This window comes from Camelus bactrianus, chromosome 11 (genome assembly GCF_048773025.1).
Source record: "Camelus bactrianus isolate YW-2024 breed Bactrian camel chromosome 11, ASM4877302v1, whole genome shotgun sequence".
NCBI classification, from domain to species: domain Eukaryota; kingdom Metazoa; phylum Chordata; class Mammalia; order Artiodactyla; family Camelidae; genus Camelus; species Camelus bactrianus.
The window spans coordinates 24,580,077-24,606,063 of record NC_133549.1 but is presented as its reverse complement, the minus strand read 5'-3'; the positions used below and the strand labels follow the sequence as shown (position 1 = coordinate 24,606,063).

Below are 25,987 nucleotides of genomic sequence, written 5' to 3'. Positions count from 1 at the left end.
TTCTCTCCTCACAGCTGTCCAGCCCCAGCCCACACTCAGGCCAGGTGAGTCCTGCTGCCTCCAGTCTTCGGGGTGTCTTCTCTCTCCCCAGTCACCTCAACAGCCCCAACCAGTAGTCCTGAGAGGGGTGTGTGGAGGATCTCCACCTCTCAGTACCTTCCTAGGTCGCTCTAGATCCTGTGGATGGTTCCAGATGAGCCCCTGTCACATGGGTCCTCTGAGCTGGCTCAGCGAGATAAGGGCTTTACAGCGACACAGTGTTCCCCACTGAGAGTAGGGTGACAGTGGGGGTCTGTCCTGGGGCCATTTGGACTTGCAAGCCTTATCTGGACCAAGAGTTCTCTGTGAGGAGAGAACAGATCTTCATCATGTCCTGCAGAGTCGAGGCCATGCTTTTACTGGACAGCGCTCAGTCAGGAGAGCCCAGACGTTGCTCTTGGGGGATTGTACCAGCTCATGGCCCTTGTTGTGGACATTCGAGGGCATGGTTTGGGCTCACTGCAAACTCTCAGGAAAGGGCCCTTTCTCCCCCAGACAGTGGAGCTCCTCAGTCCCCACTGTCTCAGACCCCAGTTATAGGTCATTAGGCCAACCTTGATTCTGTAGATCTCCTTTCTGATTCTGCTGTTTTCCCTCCAGATTGGTGGGACACAACAACTCCTACCCATGGTAAGCATCACTGGAATCCTGCCAAAGTATCAGTGTTCAGTGTTCCAGTCAACAGGCCTGGGTGCAATGCCTGAACCTTGGGTTGGGCCTCTGAGCTCACAGCCTCAACCAATGTAGAGGGTTGCCTTCACTTACCAGAAATATGGATGGCTTTTACCTACCAGCTATGGTGCATATTAGTCAAGACATTTTGGTTTGCAAGTGATAGGCCCCGAATTGATACTGCCTTAAGCTACAGGGGGTGCAAAGGCTTACCTATCTAGACATTGAGCGGTAGTTCTGTTTTCAGGTACAGCTGGATCCAGAAGTTCCAAATGATCTTATCCCCTCTTTCATATGTTTTTGGATTGATTGTCAGCTTGCTTCCTGCGTATGCTAGTTGCCAGCCACAATTCTGCATCCTACTAGGGGAAATTGTCTTTTTTTTTTTAACAATTTTTTTATTGAGTTATAGTCATTTTACAATGTTGTGTCAAATTCCAGTGTAGAGCACAATTTTTCAGTTATACATGAACATACATATATTCATTGTCACATTTTTTTCTCTGTGAGCTACCGCAAGATCTCATATATATTTCCCTGTGCTATACAGTATAATCTTGTTTATCTATTCTACATTTTCAAATCTCAGTCTGTCACTTCCCACCCCCTGCCCCCTTGGCAACCACAAATTTGTATTGTATGTCTATGAGTCTGTTTCTGTTTTTGATTTGTGACTTTTTTTTTTTTTTTAGATTCCACATATAAGCGATCTCATATGGTATTTTTCTTTCTCTTTCTGGCTTACTTCACTTAGAATGACATTCTCCAGGAGCATCCATGTTGCTGCAAATGGTGTTATGTTGTCGGTTTTTATGGCTGAATAGTGTTCCATTGTATAAATATACCACCTCTTCTTTATCCAGTCATCTGTCGATGGACATTTAGGCTGTTTCCATGTCTTGGCTATTGTAAATAGTGCTGCTATGAATATTGGGGTGCAGGTGTCATTTTGAAGTAGGGTTCCTTCTGGATATATGCCCAGGAGCAGGATTACTGGGTCCTATGGTAAGTCTATTCCTAGTCTTTTGAGGAATTTCCATACTGTTTTCCACAGTGGCTGCACCAAACTGCATTCCCACCAGCAGTGAGGAGGGTTCCCTTTTCTCCACAGCCTCTCCAGCATTTGTCATTTGTGGACTTTTGAATGATGGCCATTCTGACTGGTGTGAGGTGATACCTCATTGTAGTTTTGATTTGCATTTCTCTGATAATTAGTGATATTGAGCATTTTTTCATGTGCCTATTGATCATTTATATGTCTTCCTTGGAGAATTGCTTGTTTAGGTCTTCTGCTCGTTTTTGGGTTGGGTTGTCTGTTAGGGGAAATTGTCTTGTTTGTCTCTGGAGGGAACTTCAGCAGCCTGCTGGCAATTGTTTCCCTCTCCCCAGCCATCTCCTTGTGCTCGGATGACATTCAGTACGTCCATGGTTTGTTCAAGTTTAAGGGTCAGCTTCAGGTTTGAAAGTAACATGAAGAGGTGCTCAGTGGAAAGGTAGTCTTCAGGACAACCTCAGGTCCGATGGAGCAGGTCCCTTGTAGGGGTGAACAGTCCAAGGTGGCACCTTGGTGGGGCTGGGAAGCTGTCTCTGGTGGTCTGCTCCCTCAGGGGCTCAGTCCATCCCAGTGGCCCCTGGGGATGCAGGCTGTGGGCTTCCCTTCTTCCCAGCTGCATCCCAAGGCTGGGTTCAGCAACTGAATTTCTGGCTTTGAGGGGCTCCAGTTAGAAATCATGTGTAGGTCTGCCCCCACCCAAGGAGTCTGTAAAATGGCTTCTTGGGGATAAAATGTGATGAACAGGCTTGGATCAGATCCTCTTGCTGCAGAACCTTAACCAGAACCCAGAAGTCTTTCCCTGAAAGAATTCTGAATCTCACTCAGACCTCACGACGACTTCCTTCAGGAGACACAGAAGAGAGTCAATTTTCCTATCTCTTTCCAGGATCTGATTCTGGTTTAGCGCTAAGGCTGGTGAATGGAAGTGACAGGTGCCAAGGCCGAGTGGAGGTCCTGTACCAAGGCTCCTGGGGCACCGTGTGTGACGACAGCTGGGACATCAACGATGCCAACGTGGTCTGCAGGCAGCTGGGCTGTGGTTGGGCCACGTCGGCCCCAGGAAATGCCCGGTTCGGCCAGGGCTCAGGGCCAATTGTCCTGGATGAGCTGCAGTGCTCAGGAAATGAGACTTACCTGTGGAGCTGCCCCCGCAACCCCTGGAACACCCACAACTGTAGGCACTACGAGGATGCTGGGGTCATCTGCTCAGGTGGGCTTCAAAGAAGTTGGGCGTCCCCCTCCTGGGGTGTGGTTTCCCCTTCCTTTCTGACACCTTCTCAAGGCTTTGTCTACATTTCTGTTTTCCCTGAAAGCCCCTCAGCCTTTGGCTTAGAATTAGTATCAGCTTTGGCGAAGCCACCAGGTATGAGGTTGCTGAATGAGAGCAAAGATCCAAACCGAAAGTGACGCCTAAGCCGTGATTCTCCCCTGTGACAGTGCCAGCCAGGGGCAAAGGAGGGAAGTTCTGTAGGGGTCTCGGAATGGAGGTCATGGGCTAGGACTGCAGATGGCCCAGGATTTGGTTCCTGAGTCTGGACGGCAGCCCCTTCCAGAGCACGGAAATGCACGTGGGCACCAGGTCTGCTGTGGGCAGGGCAGTGACCCCTGCGTGGCCCAGGCTTGTCATCACCTGTGGTCGGTTCTGACAGATCACACATGCGATCTGGGCCTGGAGCAGGACTCCTCAGTCTTGTACCTCAGCGGACTGGTAACAGCCGGGAGACTGATGATGGGTCTTGGGGTAACTTGGTCATCTAGACGTAGAGCTTATCACCCTGACATGGAAATAACGGACGCTGGTCTGCAGGGACCTGTCACAAGGAGCATTTCTACAGGGGTGTGGCTGGCAGGGCCCCATCCTCTGTGACCGGGGACACGAGGGACTGAGCAGCTCACCTGCTCAGCATCACCCCCTTTGCTCCCCTTGGGCCACTTGTGTGCAAGTGTCTGATCTGCCTTCTCTCCTCACAGCTGCCCGGCCGCAGTCCACGCTCACGCCAGGTGAGTCCTGCTGCCTCCAGTCTTCGGGGTGTCTTCTCTCTCCCCAGTCACCTCAACAGCCCCAACCAGTAGTCCTGAGAGGGGTGTGTGGAGGATCTCCACCTCTCAGTACCTTCCTAGGTCGCTCTAGATCCTGTGGATGGTTCCAGATGAGCCCCTGTCACATGGGTCCTCTGAGCTGGCTCAGCGAGATAAGGGCTTTACAGCGACACAGTGTTCCCCACTGAGAGTAGGGTGACAGTGGGGGTCTGTCCTGGGGCCATTTGGACTTGCAAGCCTTATCTGGACCAAGAGTTCTCTGTGAGGAGAGAACAGATCTTCATCATGTCCTGCAGAGTCGAGGCCATGCTTTTACTGGACAGCGCTCAGTCAGGAGAGCCCAGACGTTGCTCTTGGGGGATTGTACCAGCTCATGGCCCTTGTTGTGGACATTCGAGGGCATGGTTTGGGCTCACTGCAAACTCTCAGGAAAGGGCCCTTTCTCCCCCAGACAGTGGAGCTCCTCAGTCCCCACTGTCTCAGACCCCAGTTATAGGTCATTAGGCCAACCTTGATTCTGTAGATCTCCTTTCTGATTCTGCTGTTTTCCCTCCAGATTGGTGGGACACAACAACTCCTACCCATGGTAAGCATCACTGGAATCCTGCCAAAGTATCAGTGTTCAGTGTTCCAGTCAACAGGCCTGGGTGCAATGCCTGAACCTTGGGTTGGGCCTCTGAGCTCACAGCCTCAACCAATGTGGAGGGTTGCCTTCACTTACCAGAAATATGGATGGCTTTTACCTACCAGCTATGGTGCATATTAGTCAAGACATTTTCGTTTGCAAGTGATAGGCCCCGAATTGATACTGCCTTAAGCTACAGGGGGCGCAAAGGCTTACCTATCTAGACATTGAGTGGTAGTTCTGTCCAGGTACAGCTGGATCCAAAAGTTCCAAGATGTTCTGTCAAACTATACATTTCTAACGTCCTCTTTCTTATGTTTTGGGGGTTCACTGTCAGCTTGCTTCCTGCATGGGATAGTTACAATCCACAGTTCTACCTCCTACTAGGAGAAAGTGTCTATTTGTCTCTGGAGGGACTCTTAGCAGCCTGCTGGCAATTGTCGCCTTCCTCCCAGCCATCTCCCTGTGCTCAGATGACACTCAGTAGGTCCATGCTTGTTCCAGATGCAGGGTAGGCTGTAGGATTGACAGTGACATGAGTTACGTGCTCAGTGGAAAGGTAGTCTTCGGGACAGCCTCGGGGCCGACGGAGCGGGTCCCTTGGAGGGGTGAACGGTCCAAGGTGGCACCTTGGTGGGGCTGGGAAGCTGTCTCTGGCGGTCTCCTGCTGCAGAGGCTCAGGTCCTGGGCTGCTCAGGCCGTGAGACCTACCTGTGGAGCTGCCCCCACATCTCCTGGAACACACCCAATGTGGGGCCTTGGAGGACGCCAGTGCCATGTGCTCAGGTGGGCCTCAAAGATGTCGCTGCAAGCATCTGGGGTGATCTTCGCTGAGATACACGTACTTCCCACTCCAGGGCCCCCCTGAAGCCGCTCCCAGGCATCCCTACCCCCCGACTGTCCTGCGGGCAGCTGGCCCCGGGAGTGCAACATCCGGGGGAGAATCAAGGTGCCCTCCCCTCCCGTTTCGTCCAAGTGTCACCCACGTTGCCTTGGGGCAACAATGGCAGAAGGAAACATCTAGAGCCTCCAATTCCCTGTGGGTGGAGGAAGTGAGCCTTGCTTGCCAGCAGGATGGCCTCCTCAGGCCGCACTGATGTTCCCTGGGACTCCCTCTTCAAGGCCCATCCTTAGGGAAACGCTTAGAAATGCACTGCTCTAGCCCTTGAGAGCTTATGAATTGGGGTCCTGTCATAGCTGCCTCAGACAAGAGATTTTGAAGCGGAAATGATGAACGTGTGAGCGGGGTGAACACTAGTTGAGTGGATGGGGGTAGGGAGGAGGGTGTGGGGAGGGGGTGGCTCTGTGTGGAAAACTAATGAGCCTGCTGGGACATTGGGGTTGGAACTGGCCCCCAGGCAGAAACTCTGGGGGAGGGGAGGCGCCTTGATGGGTCTCAGAATCACTGCACCTGGGCTGGATTTGGGCACTTTCTACACTGACTGCTGGAGCTTTCTTGCTGTTCCCCCGAAAAGTTAACTGGTGGCTTTGGCGGCCTGTCCCAGGCATGGCAGGGGCTCTCCTATTCTGGAAGGTAAGCCCCCAGGCCCAGGGAGGCAGGCACAGGACGTGAGACCGAAGGAGGAGCCCCCAGAGGACTGCAACACCCGCAGCGGGCCCTGACACCGCCCACGCTGAGGACCCACGAGGAGCATCAGCTCCATGTGCATATGCGGAGTGTCATCTGTGTGGATTCCAGTGGGTCCCCTGTGTGCTGGGTGTGTGACTGTCCTTCTCTTCCCCACAGGTGCTCAGCCCCAGACCACTGCCTGGCCAGGTGAGTCTCCGATGACCTTCCTCGGGATGTCCCTCTACTCCCTGCCCCACCCCCACCCCCGTTCCCCCCACAGTAGGGGAAACACAGCACTTTGCAGAACCCGGTGGGGACACACTGTTTTCCCCTCCATCCCTGAGTCTCCTGGCTGGGGTTTCGTAACTGGACTTGGGATTTCCAACACGGCTACTCCCCATTCATCCACCTAAGCTGTCATCCTCTGCTGGATGCTCTCCCACAGAAGGCTGGCTGCAGGTTCAGAGAAGCCGGAAGGTGTCCTCCTACCTTTGGCCCCATTGCAGTCCTGGCAGGGGAGAGCTTTGTGGAGAGGGAACACGGTAACCACCGACCGTCTGTCGGTGGAACGTGACAGCAGGCCCGAGTCCCTGCGTCCCCCATCCGGGCCACACCGCAGACTCCACGGGGCCACATGTGCACCCAGAAGTGACAGAGAGAGCGCCCAGGGGAGGGCGGGTCGTGAGTGACCTTAGTGTTCTGGGTTCCAGGAACCCGCATTGGCTCCGGCCTCTGGGCAGCCCCTCAGATGTGCCGGGGGGCCCGAGGTTCATGCAAGGGAGGTAGCAAAGTTTTCTGATGAGGAAAGGAACATCCAGACTCAGAGAGGTGGAGGGAGCTGGTGGACCTCAGACGGGGCCCTTGTCCCAGGTGAACCAGCTGAGCGGGAGGCTGGCTCCGCGCATGCACAGGGAAGCGGCAGTCTGGCCTCTGTGGGCCGGTCCTCTAGGTGACCAGCGGAGTCCTGGTCCAGATGCTCAGCAGACATCCTCCGGGCGGAGGTGGTGGTCAGCGTACGTCCTGTTTGCCTCTCAGTGCTGCCGGGTCCTCTGCAGGTCTCTCAGGCAATGGACGGCTGTCCGGGACAGGGGGGGAATGTGCCCGACCTGCTCCTGTCTGGCCGGGTCCCAGCATCTCCACGGGCTCAGCCAGAACCCGGGCAGGAGCATCCAGGAGCCACCAAGCTGCCAAGCAGGGGGACGGTCTTGTCCTTCCCCCGGTAGCTGTGGTGCTGCAGCCTGGGTGTGTCCTGGGTGGGTTGGGGATCCCTTCCTGCTCACCTCTTTTTGGACTTGTGGGCCGCATCCCTGCATGTGAGCACCCCGTGACATGGGCAAAACAGGGTGTCTCTGCTCCTCCCCCTGTGACGACGATGAGCTCCTGGGCTTATAGAGAGGTGACTCCCTTTAGGGAGTGGGGTGCAGAGTTGCCATCAGGAAGTCTCTTGAGTCTGCAGCCTGCCTTCGACCAGTGCCCAAAAGAGAGACATGACTTGGGGTCCTGTGTTGCCCTCTAGAGACCGAATCGGGCTTGGCTCTGAGGCTGGTGAACGGAGGTGCCAGGTGTCAGGGCCGAGTGGAGGTCCTGTATCGAGGCTCCTGGGGCACCGTGTGTGACGACAGCTGGGACGTGAACGATGCCAACGTGGTCTGCAGGCAGCTGGGCTGTGGTTGGGCCACGTCAGCCCCAGGAAGTGCCCGGTTCGGTCAGGGTTCAGGGCCGATTGTCCTGGATGACGTGGGCTGCTCTGGGTATGAGACCTCCCTGTGGAGCTGCCCCCACAGGGGCTGGAACAGCCACAACTGTGGGCACCAGGAGGATGCTGGTGTCATCTGCTCAGGTGAGCCTCAAAGGAGCTGGGTGTCCCCCTCCGGGGGTATGGTTTCCCCTTCCATTCTGACACACTCTCAAGGCTTTTTCTACATTTCTGTTTTCCCTGAAATCTCCGTAGACCTTTGCTCAGCATTAGTATTAGCTTTGGCCAAGCCACCAGGTATGAGGATGGCGAATGAGACTGTGCGCTTGCTTCCTTCACGGGACAGTCGCCAGCGACGGTTGTACGTTCTACTAGGGGAAAGCGTGTATTTGTCTCTGTTCTTCAGCTGAGAAGTCCTGGAGGGACTGTTAGCAGCCTGCTGGCAATTGTCGCCTTCCTCCCAGCCATCTCCCTGTGCTCAGATGACACTCAGTAGGTCCATGCTTGTTCCAGATGCAGGGTAGGCTGTAGGATTGACAGTGACATGAGTTACGTGCTCAGTGGAAAGGTAGTCTTCGGGACAGCCTCGGGGCCGACGGAGCGGGTCCCTTGGAGGGGTGAACGGTCCAAGGTGGCACCTTGGTGGGGCTGGGAAGCTGTCTCTGGCGGTCTCCTGCTGCAGAGGCTCAGGTCCTGGGCTGCTCAGGCCGTGAGACCTACCTGTGGAGCTGCCCCCACATCTCCTGGAACACACCCAATGTGGGGCCTTGGAGGACGCCAGTGCCATGTGCTCAGGTGGGCCTCAAAGATGTCGCTGCAAGCATCTGGGGTGATCTTCGCTGAGATACACGTACTTCCCACTCCAGGGCCCCCCTGAAGCCGCTCCCAGGCATCCCTACCCCCCGACTGTCCTGCGGGCAGCTGGCCCCGGGAGTGCAACATCCGGGGGAGAATCAAGGTGCCCTCCCCTCCCGTTTCGTCCAAGTGTCACCCACGTTGCCTTGGGGCAACAATGGCAGAGGGAGCGATCTAGAGCCTCCACCTCCCTGAGCCTTCCTTTCCAGCAGGATGGCCTTCTCAGGCCACACTGCTGTTGTCTGGGGCTCCCTCCTCAAGGCCCATCCTTAGGGAAGTGGTTGGAAATGTACTGCTCTCAGCCCTCGACAGCTTGTGAATTTGGGTCCTGTCACAGCTGCCCCAGACAATAGGTTTCAAGCATAAATGATGAATGTGTGAGCGGGTGACCACTAGTTGAGTGGATGGGGGTAGGGAGGAGGGTGTGGGGAGGGGTGGCTCTGTGTGGAAAACTAATGAGCCTGCTGGGACGTTGGGGTTGGAGCTGGCCGCCAGGCAGGAACGCTGGGGGGGGCGCCTTGATCGGTCTGAGAATCATGGCACCTGGGCTGGATTTGGGCACTTTCTACACTGACTGCTGGAGCTTTCTTGCTGTTCCCCCGAAAAGTTAACTGGTGGCTTTGGTGGCCTGTCCCAGGCATGGCAGCGGCTGACCTGTTCTGGAGGGTAATCCCCCAGGCCCAGGGAGGCAGGCACAGGACGTGAGACCGAAGGAGGAGCCCCCAGAGGACTGAGACACCCGCAGTGGGCCCTGACACCGCCCACGCTGAGGACCCACAAGGAGCATCAGCTCCATGTGCATATGCAGAGTGTCGTCTATGTGGACTCCAGTGGGTCCCCTGTGTGCTTGGTGTCTGACTTTCCTTCTCCTCCTCACAGGTGCTCAGCCCCAGACCACTGCCTGGCCAGGTGAGTCTCCGATGACCTTCCTCGGGATGTCCCTCTACTCCCTGCCCACCCGCCCCCGTTCCCCCTACTGTAGGGGAAACACAGCACTTTGCAGAACCCGGTGGGGACACACTGTTTTCCCCTCCATCCCTGAGTCTCCCGGCAGCTAGTGCTTCGTAACTGGACGTGGGATTTCCAACGCTCCCTTCTCCCTATTCATCCATCTAAGTTGTCATCCTCTGCTGGATGCTCTCCCACAGAAGGCTGGCTGCAGGTTCAGAGAAGCCGGAAGGTGTCCTCCTACCTTTGGCCCCATTGCAGTCCTGGCAGGGGAGAGCTTTGTGGAGAGGGAACACGGTAACCACCGACCGTCTGTCGGTAGGACGTGACAGCAGGCCCGAGTCCCTGCGTCCCCCATCTGGGCCACACCGCAGACTCCACGGGGCCACATGTGCACCCAAAAGTGACAGGGAGAGCGCCCAGTGGAGGGCGGGTGGTGAGTGACCTTAGTGCTCTGGGTTCCAGGACCCCGGAATGTCTCCGGCCTCTGGGCAGCCCCTCGGATGTGCCAGTGGGCCCGTGGCTCATGCAAGGGAGGCAGCAAAGGTTTTCTGATGAAAAAGCGAACATGCAGACTCAGAGAGGTGGAGGCAGCTGGTGGACCTCAGACGGGGCCCTTGTCCCAGGTGTACCAGCTGAGCGGGAGGCTGGCTCAGGGCACGCCCAGGGAAGCGGCGACATCCGGGTGGGGAACAGTCCTGGTGCCGCTGCAGACTCTCCCGGAGCTTCCTTCCTGTGATGTGTAACCCCGACCTTTCTTGGTTGCCCCTTCCAGAACCCCCACCGGTCACATCCTTGCCTGCTCCATTACCAACAGGTAACTGTCCCTGTCCACCTCTGTGGGGCTCGCTCTCTGCTGCTGGATACAGGTTGGGTTTGAATGGGACACGAGAAGGCTCAGGGTGTGGCTTTTGTTATCCTTGTCCCTGTGAGTGAGACAAGAGTCCGTGAAGGCCAGATGCAAGGTCAGGTCTTAGTGGGCGAGTCCACTAGGTGACCAGTGGAGTCCAGATGCTCAGCAGACATCCTCTGGGAGGTGGGGGTGTGTCAGTGTACGTCCTGGCTGCCTCTCAGTGCTGCCGGGTCCTCTGCAGGTCTCTCAGGCCATGGACGGCTGTCCAGGGAGGGGGTGAAACTGCCCGACCTGCTCCTATCTGGCCGGGTCCCATCATCCCCAGGAGCTCTGCCAGAACCCGGGGAGAAGCACCCAGGAGCCACCAAGCTGCCAAGCAGGGGGACGGTCTTGGCCTTTCCCCGGTAGCTGTGGTGCTGCAGCCTGGGTGTGTCCGGGTCCCTTCCTGCTCACCTCTTTTTGGACTGTGGGCTGCATCCCTACATGTGAGCACCCCGAGACACGGGCAGAACAGGATGTCTCTGCTCCTCCCCCTGTGATGACGATGAGCTCCTGGGCTTGTAAAATGGTGACTCCCTTTAGGGAGCGGGAGGGAGAGTTGCCATCAGGAAGTCTCCTTGGTCTGTAACCTGCCTTCGACCTGTGCCCAAAAGAGAGACATGACTTGGGGTCCTGTGTTGCCCTCTAGGGTCTGATTCTGGTTTGGCCCTGAGGCTGGTGAACGGAAGTGCCAGGTGTCAGGGCCGAGTGGAGGTCCTGTATCGAGGCTCCTGGGGCACCGTGTGTGACGACAGCTGGGACATCAACGATGCCAACGTGGTCTGTAGGCAGCTGGGCTGTGGTTGGGCCACGTCGGCCCCAGGAAGTGCCCGGTTCGGTCAGGGTTCAGGTCTGATTGTCCTGGATGATGTGGGCTGCTCAGGGAATGAGTCCTCCCTGTGGAGCTGCCCCCACAGGGGCTGGAACAGCCACAACTGTGGGCACCAGGAGGATGCTGGTGTCATCTGCTCAGGTGAGCCTCAAAGGAGCTGGGTGTCCCCCTCTTGGGGTATGATTACCCTTTCCATTCTGACACCTTCTCAAGGCTGTTTCTGCATTTCTGTCTTCCCTGAAATCTCTTTAGCTCTTTGCATAGAATTAGTGTTAGCTTTGGCCAAGCCACCAGGTATGAGGTTGGCAAATTGGACTGTGCGCTTGTTTCCTTCACGGGACAGTCGCCAGCGACGGTTGTACGTTCTACTAGGGGAAAGCGTGTATTTGTCTCTGTACTTCAGCTGATAAGTCTTGGAGGGACTCTTAGCAGACTGCTGGCAATTGTCGCCTTCCTCCCAGCCATCTCCCTGTGCTCAGATGACACTCAGTAGGTCCATGCTTGTTCCAGATGCAGGGTAGGCTTTAGGATTGACAGTGACATGAGTTACATGCTCAGTGGAAAGGTAGTCTTCAGGACAGCCTCGGGGCCGACGGAGCGGGTCCCTTGGAGGGGTGAACGGTCCAAGGTGGCACCTTGGTGGGGCTGGGAAGCTGTCTCTGGCGGTCTCCTGCTGCAGAGGCTCAGGTGCTGGGCTGCTCAGGTTGTGAGACTGAAGGAGTAGCCCCCTAGAGGACTGAGACACCCGCAGCGGGCCCTTACACCATGCATGCTTTGGACCCATGAGGAGTATCAGCTCCATATGTATATGCATAGTGTCATCTGTGTCGATTCCAGTGGGTCCCCTGTGTGCTTGTTGTCTGACTTTCCTTCTCCTCACTGGTCCTATGCCCGAGACCACTGCCTGGCCAGGTGAGTCTCTGATGACCTTCCTCGGGATGTCCCTGTATACCCTGCCCACCCGCCCCCATTCCCCCCACTGTAGAGGAAACACAGCACTTTGCAGAACATGATGGGGACCATTATTTTCCCCTCCATCCCTGAGTCTCCCTCTGGTGCTTCTTACCTGGGCTTGGGATTTCCAACACTCCCTTCTCCCCATTCTTCCAGCTAAGTTGTCATCCTCTGCTCGATGCGCTCCCAAAGAAGGCTGGCTTCAGGTTCAGAGAAGCTGAAAGGTGTCCTCCTGCCTTTGGTCCCATTACAGTCCTGGCAGGGAGAGCTTTGTGGGGGTAGGAACATGGGCACCACCGACCGTCTGTCGGTGGGATGTGATTGCAGGCCTGAGTCCCTGTGTCCCCCATCTGAGCCACACTGCAGACTCCACGGGGCCATATGTGCATGCAGAAGTGACACGAAGAGCGCCCAGGGGAGGGCGGATCATGAATGACCTTAGTGCTCTGGGTTCCAGGAACCTGTATTGGCTCCAGCATCTGAGTAGCCCCTCAAATGTGCCGGTGGGCCCTTAGCTCATGCAAGGGAGGTAGCAAAGGTTTTCTGATGAAAAAGCGAACATGCAGACTCAGAGAGGTGGAGGGAGCTTGTGGACCTCAGACGGGGCCCTTGTCCCAGGTGAACCAGCTGAGTGGGAGGCTGACTCAGGGCACGCACAGTGCAAGCGGCGGTCTGGTCATTGCGGGCCAGTCCACTATGTGACCAGTAGAGTTCTAGTCAGATGCTCAGCAGACATCCTCTGTGGGTGGGGAGTGTGGAGTCAGTGTAGATCCTGGATGCCTCTCAGTGCTGCTGGGACCTCTGCAGGTCTCTCAGGCCATGGAAGGCTGTCCGGGGCAGTGGGTGAAACTGCCCGACCTGCTCCTGTCTGGCCGGGTCCCATCCTCTCCAGGAGCTCTGCCAGAACCTGTGCAGAAGCACCCAGGAGCCACCAAGCTGTAAAGTAGAGGGATGGTGGCCTTCCCCCGGTAGCTGTGGTGCTGCAGCCTGGGTGTGTCTGGGGTGGGTGGGGGTCCCTTCCTGCTCACCTCTTTTTGGACTTATGGGCTGCATCCCGCATGTGAGTAACCCGAGACACGGGCAGAACAGGATGTCTCTGCTCCTCCCTCTGTGATGACGATGAGCTCCTGGGCTTATAAAAGGTGACTCCCTTTAGGGAGTCTGAGGGAGAGTTGCCATCAGGAAGTCTCCTGAGTCTGGTACTTGCCTTAGATCTGTGCCCTGAAGAAAGACATGACGTGGGGTCTTATGTTGCCCTGTAGAGACCGTATCGGGTTTGGCTATGAGGCTGGTGAACGGAGGTGACAGGTGTCAGGGCCGAGTGGAGGTCCTGTATCGAGGCTCCTGGGGAACCGTGTGTGACGACAGCTGGGACATCAACGATGCCAACGTGGTCTGCAGTCAGCTGAGCTGTGGTTCGGCCGTGTCAGCCCCAGGAAATGCCTGGTTTGGTCAGGGCTCTGGGCCTATTCTTCTGGATGAACTACGGTGCTCAGGGAATGAGACCTTCCTGTGGAGCTGCCCCAACAGTGGCTGGAACACCCATAACTGTGGGCACCAGGAAGATGCTGGTGTCATTTGCTCAGGTGAGCCTCAAAGAATTTGGGTGTCCCTCTCCTAGGGTGTGTTTTCCCCTTCCATTGTGATGTCTTCTCAAAGCTTTTTCTACACCTCTGTTTTCCCTGAAATCTCCTTAACTCTTTTCTTCAGTTATTATAATTTTGGTCAAGCCACCAGGTATCATGATAGTGAATGATAACAAAGATAGAAACTGAAATTAACACTTAAGCCGTGATTCTCCACTGTGACAGTGCCAGCCAGAAGCAAAGGAGGAAATTTCTGTACAGGGTCTTTGAATGGTGGTCATGGGAAAGGACTGTAGATGTCCCAGGGTTTGTTCCTGAGTCTGGAATGAAGGCCCCTCCAGATCACAGAGATGCATGTTGGCACATGGTCTGCTGTGTGCAGGGCAGTGGCCCCTACACGGCCCGCCAGACACAGCCTTGTCATCACCTGTGGTCGGTTCTCAGAGATCACACATGGGATCTGGGCCAGGGGCTGGACTCCTCGGTCTTGTGCCTCAGTGGACCAGTAACATCAGGGAGACTGATGATGGGTTAGGGGCAACGTGGTCACCTAGACATGGAGTTTGTCACTCTGACATGGAAATAATGGACGCTGGTCTGCCAGGACATTTCACAAGGAGCATCTCTGCAGGGGTGTGGCTGGCAGGGCCCCACCCTCCATGACTGGGGACACGAAGAACTGAGCAGCTCACCTGCTCAATATCATCCCCTTTGCTCCTGTTGGGCCACTTGTGTGCAAGTGTCTGATATGCCTTCTCTCCTCACAGCTGTCCAGCCCCAGCCCACACTCAGGCCAGGTGAGTCCTGCTGCCTCCAGTCTTCGGGGTGTCTTCTCTCTCCCCAGTCACCTCAACAGCCCCAACCAGTAGTCCTGAGAGGGGTGTGTGGAGGATCTCCACCTCTCAGTACCTTCCTAGGTCGCTCTAGATCCTGTGGATGGTTCCAGATGAGCCCCTGTCACATGGGTCCTCTGAGCTGGCTCAGCGAGATAAGGGCTTTACAGCGACACAGTGTTCCCCACTGAGAGTAGGGTGACAGTGGGGGTCTGTCCTGGGGCCATTTGGACTTGCAAGCCTTATCTGGACCAAGAGTTCTCTGTGAGGAGAGAACAGATCTTCATCATGTCCTGCAGAGTCGAGGCCATGCTTTTACTGGACAGCGCTCAGTCAGGAGAGCCCAGACGTTGCTCTTGGGGGATTGTACCAGCTCATGGCCCTTGTTGTGGACATTCGAGGGCATGGTTTGGGCTCACTGCAAACTCTCAGGAAAGGGCCCTTTCTCCCCCAGACAGTGGAGCTCCTCAGTCCCCACTGTCTCAGACCCCAGTTATAGGTCATTAGGCCAACCTTGATTCTGTAGATCTCCTTTCTGATTCTGCTGTTTTCCCTCCAGATTGGTGGGACACAACAACTCCTACCCATGGTAAGCATCACTGGAATCCTGCCAAAGTATCAGTGTTCAGTGTTCCAGTCAACAGGCCTGGGTGCAATGCCTGAACCTTGGGTTGGGCCTCTGAGCTCACAGCCTCAACCAATGTAGAGGGTTGCCTTCACTTACCAGAAATATGGATGGCTTTTACCTACCAGCTATGGTGCATATTAGTCAAGACATTTTGGTTTGCAAGTGATAGGCCCCGAATTGATACTGCCTTAAGCTACAGGGGGTGCAAAGGCTTACCTATCTAGACATTGAGCGGTAGTTCTGTTTTCAGGTACAGCTGGATCCAGAAGTTCCAAATGATCTTATCCCCTCTTTCATATGTTTTTGGATTGATTGTCAGCTTGCTTCCTGCGTATGCTAGTTGCCAGCCACAATTCTGCATCCTACTAGGGGAAATTGTCTTTTTTTTTTTAACAATTTTTTTATTGAGTTATAGTCATTTTACAATGTTGTGTCAAATTCCAGTGTAGAGCACAATTTTTCAGTTATACATGAACATACATATATTCATTGTCACATTTTTTTCTCTGTGAGCTACCGCAAGATCTCATATATATTTCCCTGTGCTATACAGTATAATCTTGTTTATCTATTCTACATTTTCAAATCTCAGTCTGTCACTTCCCACCCCCTGCCCCCTTGGCAACCACAAATTTGTATTGTATGTCTATGAGTCTGTTTCTGTTTTTGATTTGTGACTTTTTTTTTTTTTTTAGATTCCACATATAAGCGATCTCATATGGTATTTTTCTTTCTCTTTCTGGCTTACTTCACTTAGAATGACATTCTCCAGGAGCATCCATGTTGCTGCAAATGGTGTTATGTTGTCGGTTTTTATGGCTGAATAGTGTTCCATTGTATAAATATACCACCTCTTCTTTATCCAGTCATCTGTCGATGGACATTTAGGCTGTTTCCATGTCTTGGCTATTGTAAATAGTGCTGCTATGAATATTGGGGTGCAGGTGTCATTTTGAAGTAGGGTTCCTTCTGGATATATGCCCAGGAGCAGGATTACTGGGTCCTATGGTAAGTCTATTCCTAGTCTTTTGAGGAATTTCCATACTGTTTTCCACAGTGGCTGCACCAAACTGCATTCCCACCAGCAGTGAGGAGGGTTCCCTTTTCTCCACAGCCTCTCCAGCATTTGTCATTTGTGGACTTTTGAATGATGGCCATTCTGACTGGTGTGAGGTGATACCTCATTGTAGTTTTGATTTGCATTTCTCTGATAATTAGTGATATTGAGCATTTTTTCATGTGCCTATTGATCATTTATATGTCTTCCTTGGAGAATTGCTTGTTTAGGTCTTCTGCTCGTTTTTGGGTTGGGTTGTCTGTTAGGGGAAATTGTCTTGTTTGTCTCTGGAGGGAACTTCAGCAGCCTGCTGGCAATTGTTTCCCTCTCCCCAGCCATCTCCTTGTGCTCGGATGACATTCAGTACGTCCATGGTTTGTTCAAGTTTAAGGGTCAGCTTCAGGTTTGAAAGTAACATGAAGAGGTGCTCAGTGGAAAGGTAGTCTTCAGGACAACCTCAGGTCCGATGGAGCAGGTCCCTTGTAGGGGTGAACAGTCCAAGGTGGCACCTTGGTGGGGCTGGGAAGCTGTCTCTGGTGGTCTGCTCCCTCAGGGGCTCAGTCCATCCCAGTGGCCCCTGGGGATGCAGGCTGTGGGCTTCCCTTCTTCCCAGCTGCATCCCAAGGCTGGGTTCAGCAACTGAATTTCTGGCTTTGAGGGGCTCCAGTTAGAAATCATGTGTAGGTCTGCCCCCACCCAAGGAGTCTGTAAAATGGCTTCTTGGGGATAAAATGTGATGAACAGGCTTGGATCAGATCCTCTTGCTGCAGAACCTTAACCAGAACCCAGAAGTCTTTCCCTGAAAGAATTCTGAATCTCACTCAGACCTCACGACGACTTCCTTCAGGAGACACAGAAGAGAGTCAATTTTCCTATCTCTTTCCAGGATCTGATTCTGGTTTAGCGCTAAGGCTGGTGAATGGAAGTGACAGGTGCCAAGGCCGAGTGGAGGTCCTGTACCAAGGCTCCTGGGGCACCGTGTGTGACGACAGCTGGGACATCAACGATGCCAACGTGGTCTGCAGGCAGCTGGGCTGTGGTTGGGCCACGTCGGCCCCAGGAAATGCCCGGTTCGGCCAGGGCTCAGGGCCAATTGTCCTGGATGAGCTGCAGTGCTCAGGAAATGAGACTTACCTGTGGAGCTGCCCCCGCAACCCCTGGAACACCCACAACTGTAGGCACTACGAGGATGCTGGGGTCATCTGCTCAGGTGGGCTTCAAAGAAGTTGGGCGTCCCCCTCCTGGGGTGTGGTTTCCCCTTCCTTTCTGACACCTTCTCAAGGCTTTGTCTACATTTCTGTTTTCCCTGAAAGCCCCTCAGCCTTTGGCTTAGAATTAGTATCAGCTTTGGCGAAGCCACCAGGTATGAGGTTGCTGAATGAGAGCAAAGATCCAAACCGAAAGTGACGCCTAAGCCGTGATTCTCCCCTGTGACAGTGCCAGCCAGGGGCAAAGGAGGGAAGTTCTGTAGGGGTCTCGGAATGGAGGTCATGGGCTAGGACTGCAGATGGCCCAGGATTTGGTTCCTGAGTCTGGACGGCAGCCCCTTCCAGAGCACGGAAATGCACGTGGGCACCAGGTCTGCTGTGGGCAGGGCAGTGACCCCTGCGTGGCCCAGGCTTGTCATCACCTGTGGTCGGTTCTGACAGATCACACATGCGATCTGGGCCTGGAGCAGGACTCCTCAGTCTTGTACCTCAGCGGACTGGTAACAGCCGGGAGACTGATGATGGGTCTTGGGGTAACTTGGTCATCTAGACGTAGAGCTTATCACCCTGACATGGAAATAACGGACGCTGGTCTGCAGGGACCTGTCACAAGGAGCATTTCTACAGGGGTGTGGCTGGCAGGGCCCCATCCTCTGTGACCGGGGACACGAGGGACTGAGCAGCTCACCTGCTCAGCATCACCCCCTTTGCTCCCCTTGGGCCACTTGTGTGCAAGTGTCTGATCTGCCTTCTCTCCTCACAGCTGCCCGGCCGCAGTCCACGCTCACGCCAGGTGAGTCCTGCTGCCTCCAGTCTTCGGGGTGTCTTCTCTCTCCCCAGTCACCTCAACAGCCCCAACCAGTAGTCCTGAGAGGGGTGTGTGGAGGATCTCCACCTCTCAGTACCTTCCTAGGTCGCTCTAGATCCTGTGGATGGTTCCAGATGAGCCCCTGTCACATGGGTCCTCTGAGCTGGCTCAGCGAGATAAGGGCTTTACAGCGACACAGTGTTCCCCACTGAGAGTAGGGTGACAGTGGGGGTCTGTCCTGGGGCCATTTGGACTTGCAAGCCTTATCTGGACCAAGAGTTCTCTGTGAGGAGAGAACAGATCTTCATCATGTCCTGCAGAGTCGAGGCCATGCTTTTACTGGACAGCGCTCAGTCAGGAGAGCCCAGACGTTGCTCTTGGGGGATTGTACCAGCTCATGGCCCTTGTTGTGGACATTCGAGGGCATGGTTTGGGCTCACTGCAAACTCTCAGGAAAGGGCCCTTTCTCCCCCAGACAGTGGAGCTCCTCAGTCCCCACTGTCTCAGACCCCAGTTATAGGTCATTAGGCCAACCTTGATTCTGTAGATCTCCTTTCTGATTCTGCTGTTTTCCCTCCAGATTGGTGGGACACAACAACTCCTACCCATGGTAAGCATCACTGGAATCCTGCCAAAGTATCAGTGTTCAGTGTTCCAGTCAACAGGCCTGGGTGCAATGCCTGAACCTTGGGTTGGGCCTCTGAGCTCACAGCCTCAACCAATGTGGAGGGTTGCCTTCACTTACCAGAAATATGGATGGCTTTTACCTACCAGCTATGGTGCATATTAGTCAAGACATTTTCGTTTGCAAGTGATAGGCCCCGAATTGATACTGCCTTAAGCTACAGGGGGCGCAAAGGCTTACCTATCTAGACATTGAGTGGTAGTTCTGTCCAGGTACAGCTGGATCCAAAAGTTCCAAGATGTTCTGTCAAACTATACATTTCTAACGTCCTCTTTCTTATGTTTTGGGGGTTCACTGTCAGCTTGCTTCCTGCATGGGATAGTTACAATCCACAGTTCTACCTCCTACTAGGAGAAAGTGTCTATTTGTCTCTGGAGGGACTCTTAGCAGCCTGCTGGCAATTGTCGCCTTCCTCCCAGCCATCTCCCTGTGCTCAGATGACACTCAGTAGGTCCATGCTTGTTCCAGATGCAGGGTAGGCTGTAGGATTGACAGTGACATGAGTTACGTGCTCAGTGGAAAGGTAGTCTTCGGGACAGCCTCGGGGCCGACGGAGCGGGTCCCTTGGAGGGGTGAACGGTCCAAGGTGGCACCTTGGTGGGGCTGGGAAGCTGTCTCTGGCGGTCTCCTGCTGCAGAGGCTCAGGTCCTGGGCTGCTCAGGCCGTGAGACCTACCTGTGGAGCTGCCCCCACATCTCCTGGAACACACCCAATGTGGGGCCTTGGAGGACGCCAGTGCCATGTGCTCAGGTGGGCCTCAAAGATGTCGCTGCAAGCATCTGGGGTGATCTTCGCTGAGATACACGTACTTCCCACTCCAGGGCCCCCCTGAAGCCGCTCCCAGGCATCCCTACCCCCCGACTGTCCTGCGGGCAGCTGGCCCCGGGAGTGCAACATCCGGGGGAGAATCAAGGTGCCCTCCCCTCCCGTTTCGTCCAAGTGTCACCCACGTTGCCTTGGGGCAACAATGGCAGAAGGAAACATCTAGAGCCTCCAATTCCCTGTGGGTGGAGGAAGTGAGCCTTGCTTGCCAGCAGGATGGCCTCCTCAGGCCGCACTGATGTTCCCTGGGACTCCCTCTTCAAGGCCCATCCTTAGGGAAACGCTTAGAAATGCACTGCTCTAGCCCTTGAGAGCTTATGAATTGGGGTCCTGTCATAGCTGCCTCAGACAAGAGATTTTGAAGCGGAAATGATGAACGTGTGAGCGGGGTGAACACTAGTTGAGTGGATGGGGGTAGGGAGGAGGGTGTGGGGAGGGGGTGGCTCTGTGTGGAAAACTAATGAGCCTGCTGGGACATTGGGGTTGGAACTGGCCCCCAGGCAGAAACTCTGGGGGAGGGGAGGCGCCTTGATGGGTCTCAGAATCACTGCACCTGGGCTGGATTTGGGCACTTTCTACACTGACTGCTGGAGCTTTCTTGCTGTTCCCCCGAAAAGTTAACTGGTGGCTTTGGCGGCCTGTCCCAGGCATGGCAGGGGCTCTCCTATTCTGGAAGGTAAGCCCCCAGGCCCAGGGAGGCAGGCACAGGACGTGAGACCGAAGGAGGAGCCCCCAGAGGACTGCAACACCCGCAGCGGGCCCTGACACCGCCCACGCTGAGGACCCACGAGGAGCATCAGCTCCATGTGCATATGCGGAGTGTCATCTGTGTGGATTCCAGTGGGTCCCCTGTGTGCTGGGTGTGTGACTGTCCTTCTCTTCCCCACAGGTGCTCAGCCCCAGACCACTGCCTGGCCAGGTGAGTCTCCGATGACCTTCCTCGGGATGTCCCTCTACTCCCTGCCCCACCCCCACCCCCGTTCCCCCCACAGTAGGGGAAACACAGCACTTTGCAGAACCCGGTGGGGACACACTGTTTTCCCCTCCATCCCTGAGTCTCCTGGCTGGGGTTTCGTAACTGGACTTGGGATTTCCAACACGGCTACTCCCCATTCATCCACCTAAGCTGTCATCCTCTGCTGGATGCTCTCCCACAGAAGGCTGGCTGCAGGTTCAGAGAAGCCGGAAGGTGTCCTCCTACCTTTGGCCCCATTGCAGTCCTGGCAGGGGAGAGCTTTGTGGAGAGGGAACACGGTAACCACCGACCGTCTGTCGGTGGAACGTGACAGCAGGCCCGAGTCCCTGCGTCCCCCATCCGGGCCACACCGCAGACTCCACGGGGCCACATGTGCACCCAGAAGTGACAGAGAGAGCGCCCAGGGGAGGGCGGGTCGTGAGTGACCTTAGTGTTCTGGGTTCCAGGAACCCGCATTGGCTCCGGCCTCTGGGCAGCCCCTCAGATGTGCCGGGGGGCCCGAGGTTCATGCAAGGGAGGTAGCAAAGTTTTCTGATGAGGAAAGGAACATCCAGACTCAGAGAGGTGGAGGGAGCTGGTGGACCTCAGACGGGGCCCTTGTCCCAGGTGAACCAGCTGAGCGGGAGGCTGGCTCCGCGCATGCACAGGGAAGCGGCAGTCTGGCCTCTGTGGGCCGGTCCTCTAGGTGACCAGCGGAGTCCTGGTCCAGATGCTCAGCAGACATCCTCCGGGCGGAGGTGGTGGTCAGCGTACGTCCTGTTTGCCTCTCAGTGCTGCCGGGTCCTCTGCAGGTCTCTCAGGCAATGGACGGCTGTCCGGGACAGGGGGGGAATGTGCCCGACCTGCTCCTGTCTGGCCGGGTCCCAGCATCTCCACGGGCTCAGCCAGAACCCGGGCAGGAGCATCCAGGAGCCACCAAGCTGCCAAGCAGGGGGACGGTCTTGTCCTTCCCCCGGTAGCTGTGGTGCTGCAGCCTGGGTGTGTCCTGGGTGGGTTGGGGATCCCTTCCTGCTCACCTCTTTTTGGACTTGTGGGCCGCATCCCTGCATGTGAGCACCCCGTGACATGGGCAAAACAGGGTGTCTCTGCTCCTCCCCCTGTGACGACGATGAGCTCCTGGGCTTATAGAGAGGTGACTCCCTTTAGGGAGTGGGGTGCAGAGTTGCCATCAGGAAGTCTCTTGAGTCTGCAGCCTGCCTTCGACCAGTGCCCAAAAGAGAGACATGACTTGGGGTCCTGTGTTGCCCTCTAGAGACCGAATCGGGCTTGGCTCTGAGGCTGGTGAACGGAGGTGCCAGGTGTCAGGGCCGAGTGGAGGTCCTGTATCGAGGCTCCTGGGGCACCGTGTGTGACGACAGCTGGGACGTGAACGATGCCAACGTGGTCTGCAGGCAGCTGGGCTGTGGTTGGGCCACGTCAGCCCCAGGAAGTGCCCGGTTCGGTCAGGGTTCAGGGCCGATTGTCCTGGATGACGTGGGCTGCTCTGGGTATGAGACCTCCCTGTGGAGCTGCCCCCACAGGGGCTGGAACAGCCACAACTGTGGGCACCAGGAGGATGCTGGTGTCATCTGCTCAGGTGAGCCTCAAAGGAGCTGGGTGTCCCCCTCCGGGGGTATGGTTTCCCCTTCCATTCTGACACACTCTCAAGGCTTTTTCTACATTTCTGTTTTCCCTGAAATCTCCGTAGACCTTTGCTCAGCATTAGTATTAGCTTTGGCCAAGCCACCAGGTATGAGGATGGCGAATGAGACTGTGCGCTTGCTTCCTTCACGGGACAGTCGCCAGCGACGGTTGTACGTTCTACTAGGGGAAAGCGTGTATTTGTCTCTGTTCTTCAGCTGAGAAGTCCTGGAGGGACTGTTAGCAGCCTGCTGGCAATTGTCGCCTTCCTCCCAGCCATCTCCCTGTGCTCAGATGACACTCAGTAGGTCCATGCTTGTTCCAGATGCAGGGTAGGCTGTAGGATTGACAGTGACATGAGTTACGTGCTCAGTGGAAAGGTAGTCTTCGGGACAGCCTCGGGGCCGACGGAGCGGGTCCCTTGGAGGGGTGAACGGTCCAAGGTGGCACCTTGGTGGGGCTGGGAAGCTGTCTCTGGCGGTCTCCTGCTGCAGAGGCTCAGGTCCTGGGCTGCTCAGGCCGTGAGACCTACCTGTGGAGCTGCCCCCACATCTCCTGGAACACACCCAATGTGGGGCCTTGGAGGACGCCAGTGCCATGTGCTCAGGTGGGCCTCAAAGATGTCGCTGCAAGCATCTGGGGTGATCTTCGCTGAGATACACGTACTTCCCACTCCAGGGCCCCCCTGAAGCCGCTCCCAGGCATCCCTACCCCCCGACTGTCCTGCGGGCAGCTGGCCCCGGGAGTGCAACATCCGGGGGAGAATCAAGGTGCCCTCCCCTCCCGTTTCGTCCAAGTGTCACCCACGTTGCCTTGGGGCAACAATGGCAGAGGGAGCGATCTAGAGCCTCCACCTCCCTGAGCCTTCCTTTCCAGCAGGATGGCCTTCTCAGGCCACACTGCTGTTGTCTGGGGCTCCCTCCTCAAGGCCCATCCTTAGGGAAGTGGTTGGAAATGTACTGCTCTCAGCCCTCGACAGCTTGTGAATTTGGGTCCTGTCACAGCTGCCCCAGACAATAGGTTTCAAGCATAAATGATGAATGTGTGAGCGGGTGACCACTAGTTGAGTGGATGGGGGTAGGGAGGAGGGTGTGGGGAGGGGTGGCTCTGTGTGGAAAACTAATGAGCCTGCTGGGACGTTGGGGTTGGAGCTGGCCGCCAGGCAGGAACGCTGGGGGGGGCGCCTTGATCGGTCTGAGAATCATGGCACCTGGGCTGGATTTGGGCACTTTCTACACTGACTGCTGGAGCTTTCTTGCTGTTCCCCCGAAAAGTTAACTGGTGGCTTTGGTGGCCTGTCCCAGGCATGGCAGCGGCTGACCTGTTCTGGAGGGTAATCCCCCAGGCCCAGGGAGGCAGGCACAGGACGTGAGACCGAAGGAGGAGCCCCCAGAGGACTGAGACACCCGCAGTGGGCCCTGACACCGCCCACGCTGAGGACCCACAAGGAGCATCAGCTCCATGTGCATATGCAGAGTGTCGTCTATGTGGACTCCAGTGGGTCCCCTGTGTGCTTGGTGTCTGACTTTCCTTCTCCTCCTCACAGGTGCTCAGCCCCAGACCACTGCCTGGCCAGGTGAGTCTCCGATGACCTTCCTCGGGATGTCCCTCTACTCCCTGCCCACCCGCCCCCGTTCCCCCTACTGTAGGGGAAACACAGCACTTTGCAGAACCCGGTGGGGACACACTGTTTTCCCCTCCATCCCTGAGTCTCCCGGCAGCTAGTGCTTCGTAACTGGACGTGGGATTTCCAACGCTCCCTTCTCCCTATTCATCCATCTAAGTTGTCATCCTCTGCTGGATGCTCTCCCACAGAAGGCTGGCTGCAGGTTCAGAGAAGCCGGAAGGTGTCCTCCTACCTTTGGCCCCATTGCAGTCCTGGCAGGGGAGAGCTTTGTGGAGAGGGAACACGGTAACCACCGACCGTCTGTCGGTAGGACGTGACAGCAGGCCCGAGTCCCTGCGTCCCCCATCTGGGCCACACCGCAGACTCCACGGGGCCACATGTGCACCCAAAAGTGACAGGGAGAGCGCCCAGTGGAGGGCGGGTGGTGAGTGACCTTAGTGCTCTGGGTTCCAGGACCCCGGAATGTCTCCGGCCTCTGGGCAGCCCCTCGGATGTGCCAGTGGGCCCGTGGCTCATGCAAGGGAGGCAGCAAAGGTTTTCTGATGAAAAAGCGAACATGCAGACTCAGAGAGGTGGAGGCAGCTGGTGGACCTCAGACGGGGCCCTTGTCCCAGGTGTACCAGCTGAGCGGGAGGCTGGCTCAGGGCACGCCCAGGGAAGCGGCGACATCCGGGTGGGGAACAGTCCTGGTGCCGCTGCAGACTCTCCCGGAGCTTCCTTCCTGTGATGTGTAACCCCGACCTTTCTTGGTTGCCCCTTCCAGAACCCCCACCGGTCACATCCTTGCCTGCTCCATTACCAACAGGTAACTGTCCCTGTCCACCTCTGTGGGGCTCGCTCTCTGCTGCTGGATACAGGTTGGGTTTGAATGGGACACGAGAAGGCTCAGGGTGTGGCTTTTGTTATCCTTGTCCCTGTGAGTGAGACAAGAGTCCGTGAAGGCCAGATGCAAGGTCAGGTCTTAGTGGGCGAGTCCACTAGGTGACCAGTGGAGTCCAGATGCTCAGCAGACATCCTCTGGGAGGTGGGGGTGTGTCAGTGTACGTCCTGGCTGCCTCTCAGTGCTGCCGGGTCCTCTGCAGGTCTCTCAGGCCATGGACGGCTGTCCAGGGAGGGGGTGAAACTGCCCGACCTGCTCCTATCTGGCCGGGTCCCATCATCCCCAGGAGCTCTGCCAGAACCCGGGGAGAAGCACCCAGGAGCCACCAAGCTGCCAAGCAGGGGGACGGTCTTGGCCTTTCCCCGGTAGCTGTGGTGCTGCAGCCTGGGTGTGTCCGGGTCCCTTCCTGCTCACCTCTTTTTGGACTGTGGGCTGCATCCCTACATGTGAGCACCCCGAGACACGGGCAGAACAGGATGTCTCTGCTCCTCCCCCTGTGATGACGATGAGCTCCTGGGCTTGTAAAATGGTGACTCCCTTTAGGGAGCGGGAGGGAGAGTTGCCATCAGGAAGTCTCCTTGGTCTGTAACCTGCCTTCGACCTGTGCCCAAAAGAGAGACATGACTTGGGGTCCTGTGTTGCCCTCTAGGGTCTGATTCTGGTTTGGCCCTGAGGCTGGTGAACGGAAGTGCCAGGTGTCAGGGCCGAGTGGAGGTCCTGTATCGAGGCTCCTGGGGCACCGTGTGTGACGACAGCTGGGACATCAACGATGCCAACGTGGTCTGTAGGCAGCTGGGCTGTGGTTGGGCCACGTCGGCCCCAGGAAGTGCCCGGTTCGGTCAGGGTTCAGGTCTGATTGTCCTGGATGATGTGGGCTGCTCAGGGAATGAGTCCTCCCTGTGGAGCTGCCCCCACAGGGGCTGGAACAGCCACAACTGTGGGCACCAGGAGGATGCTGGTGTCATCTGCTCAGGTGAGCCTCAAAGGAGCTGGGTGTCCCCCTCTTGGGGTATGATTACCCTTTCCATTCTGACACCTTCTCAAGGCTGTTTCTGCATTTCTGTCTTCCCTGAAATCTCT

At 56.0% G+C, this 25,987-nt stretch overlaps 1 protein-coding gene across 50 annotated transcripts in view; it reads left to right on the top strand.

The window, feature by feature from the left end:
* Positions 1-25,987, top strand: part of LOC105075214 (scavenger receptor cysteine-rich domain-containing protein DMBT1-like) — a 72,523-nt gene that overhangs the window by 22,669 nt on the left and 23,867 nt on the right. For 17 of the 50 annotated variants that reach the window (XM_074373476.1, XM_074373461.1, XM_074373475.1 and 14 more), the window contains 21 exons: positions 15-44; positions 640-669; positions 2,652-2,975; positions 3,737-3,766; positions 4,362-4,391; positions 6,178-6,207; positions 7,517-7,840; positions 9,431-9,460; positions 10,275-10,316; positions 11,041-11,364; positions 13,440-13,763; positions 14,531-14,560; positions 15,156-15,185; positions 17,168-17,491; positions 18,253-18,282; positions 18,878-18,907; positions 20,694-20,723; positions 22,033-22,356; positions 23,947-23,976; positions 24,791-24,832; positions 25,557-25,880. In XM_074373476.1, coding sequence (XP_074229577.1) covers positions 15-44; positions 640-669; positions 2,652-2,975; positions 3,737-3,766; positions 4,362-4,391; positions 6,178-6,207; positions 7,517-7,840; positions 9,431-9,460; positions 10,275-10,316; positions 11,041-11,364; positions 13,440-13,763; positions 14,531-14,560; positions 15,156-15,185; positions 17,168-17,491; positions 18,253-18,282; positions 18,878-18,907; positions 20,694-20,723; positions 22,033-22,356; positions 23,947-23,976; positions 24,791-24,832; positions 25,557-25,880 — 2,712 coding nt within the window. The remainder of the gene's footprint in view (positions 1-14; positions 45-639; positions 670-2,651; positions 2,976-3,736; positions 3,767-4,361; positions 4,392-6,177; positions 6,208-7,516; positions 7,841-9,430; positions 9,461-10,274; positions 10,317-11,040; positions 11,365-13,439; positions 13,764-14,530; positions 14,561-15,155; positions 15,186-17,167; positions 17,492-18,252; positions 18,283-18,877; positions 18,908-20,693; positions 20,724-22,032; positions 22,357-23,946; positions 23,977-24,790; positions 24,833-25,556; positions 25,881-25,987) is intronic. The other 33 variants (XM_074373491.1, XM_074373490.1, XM_074373487.1 and 30 more) reach the window with 30 other exon arrangements.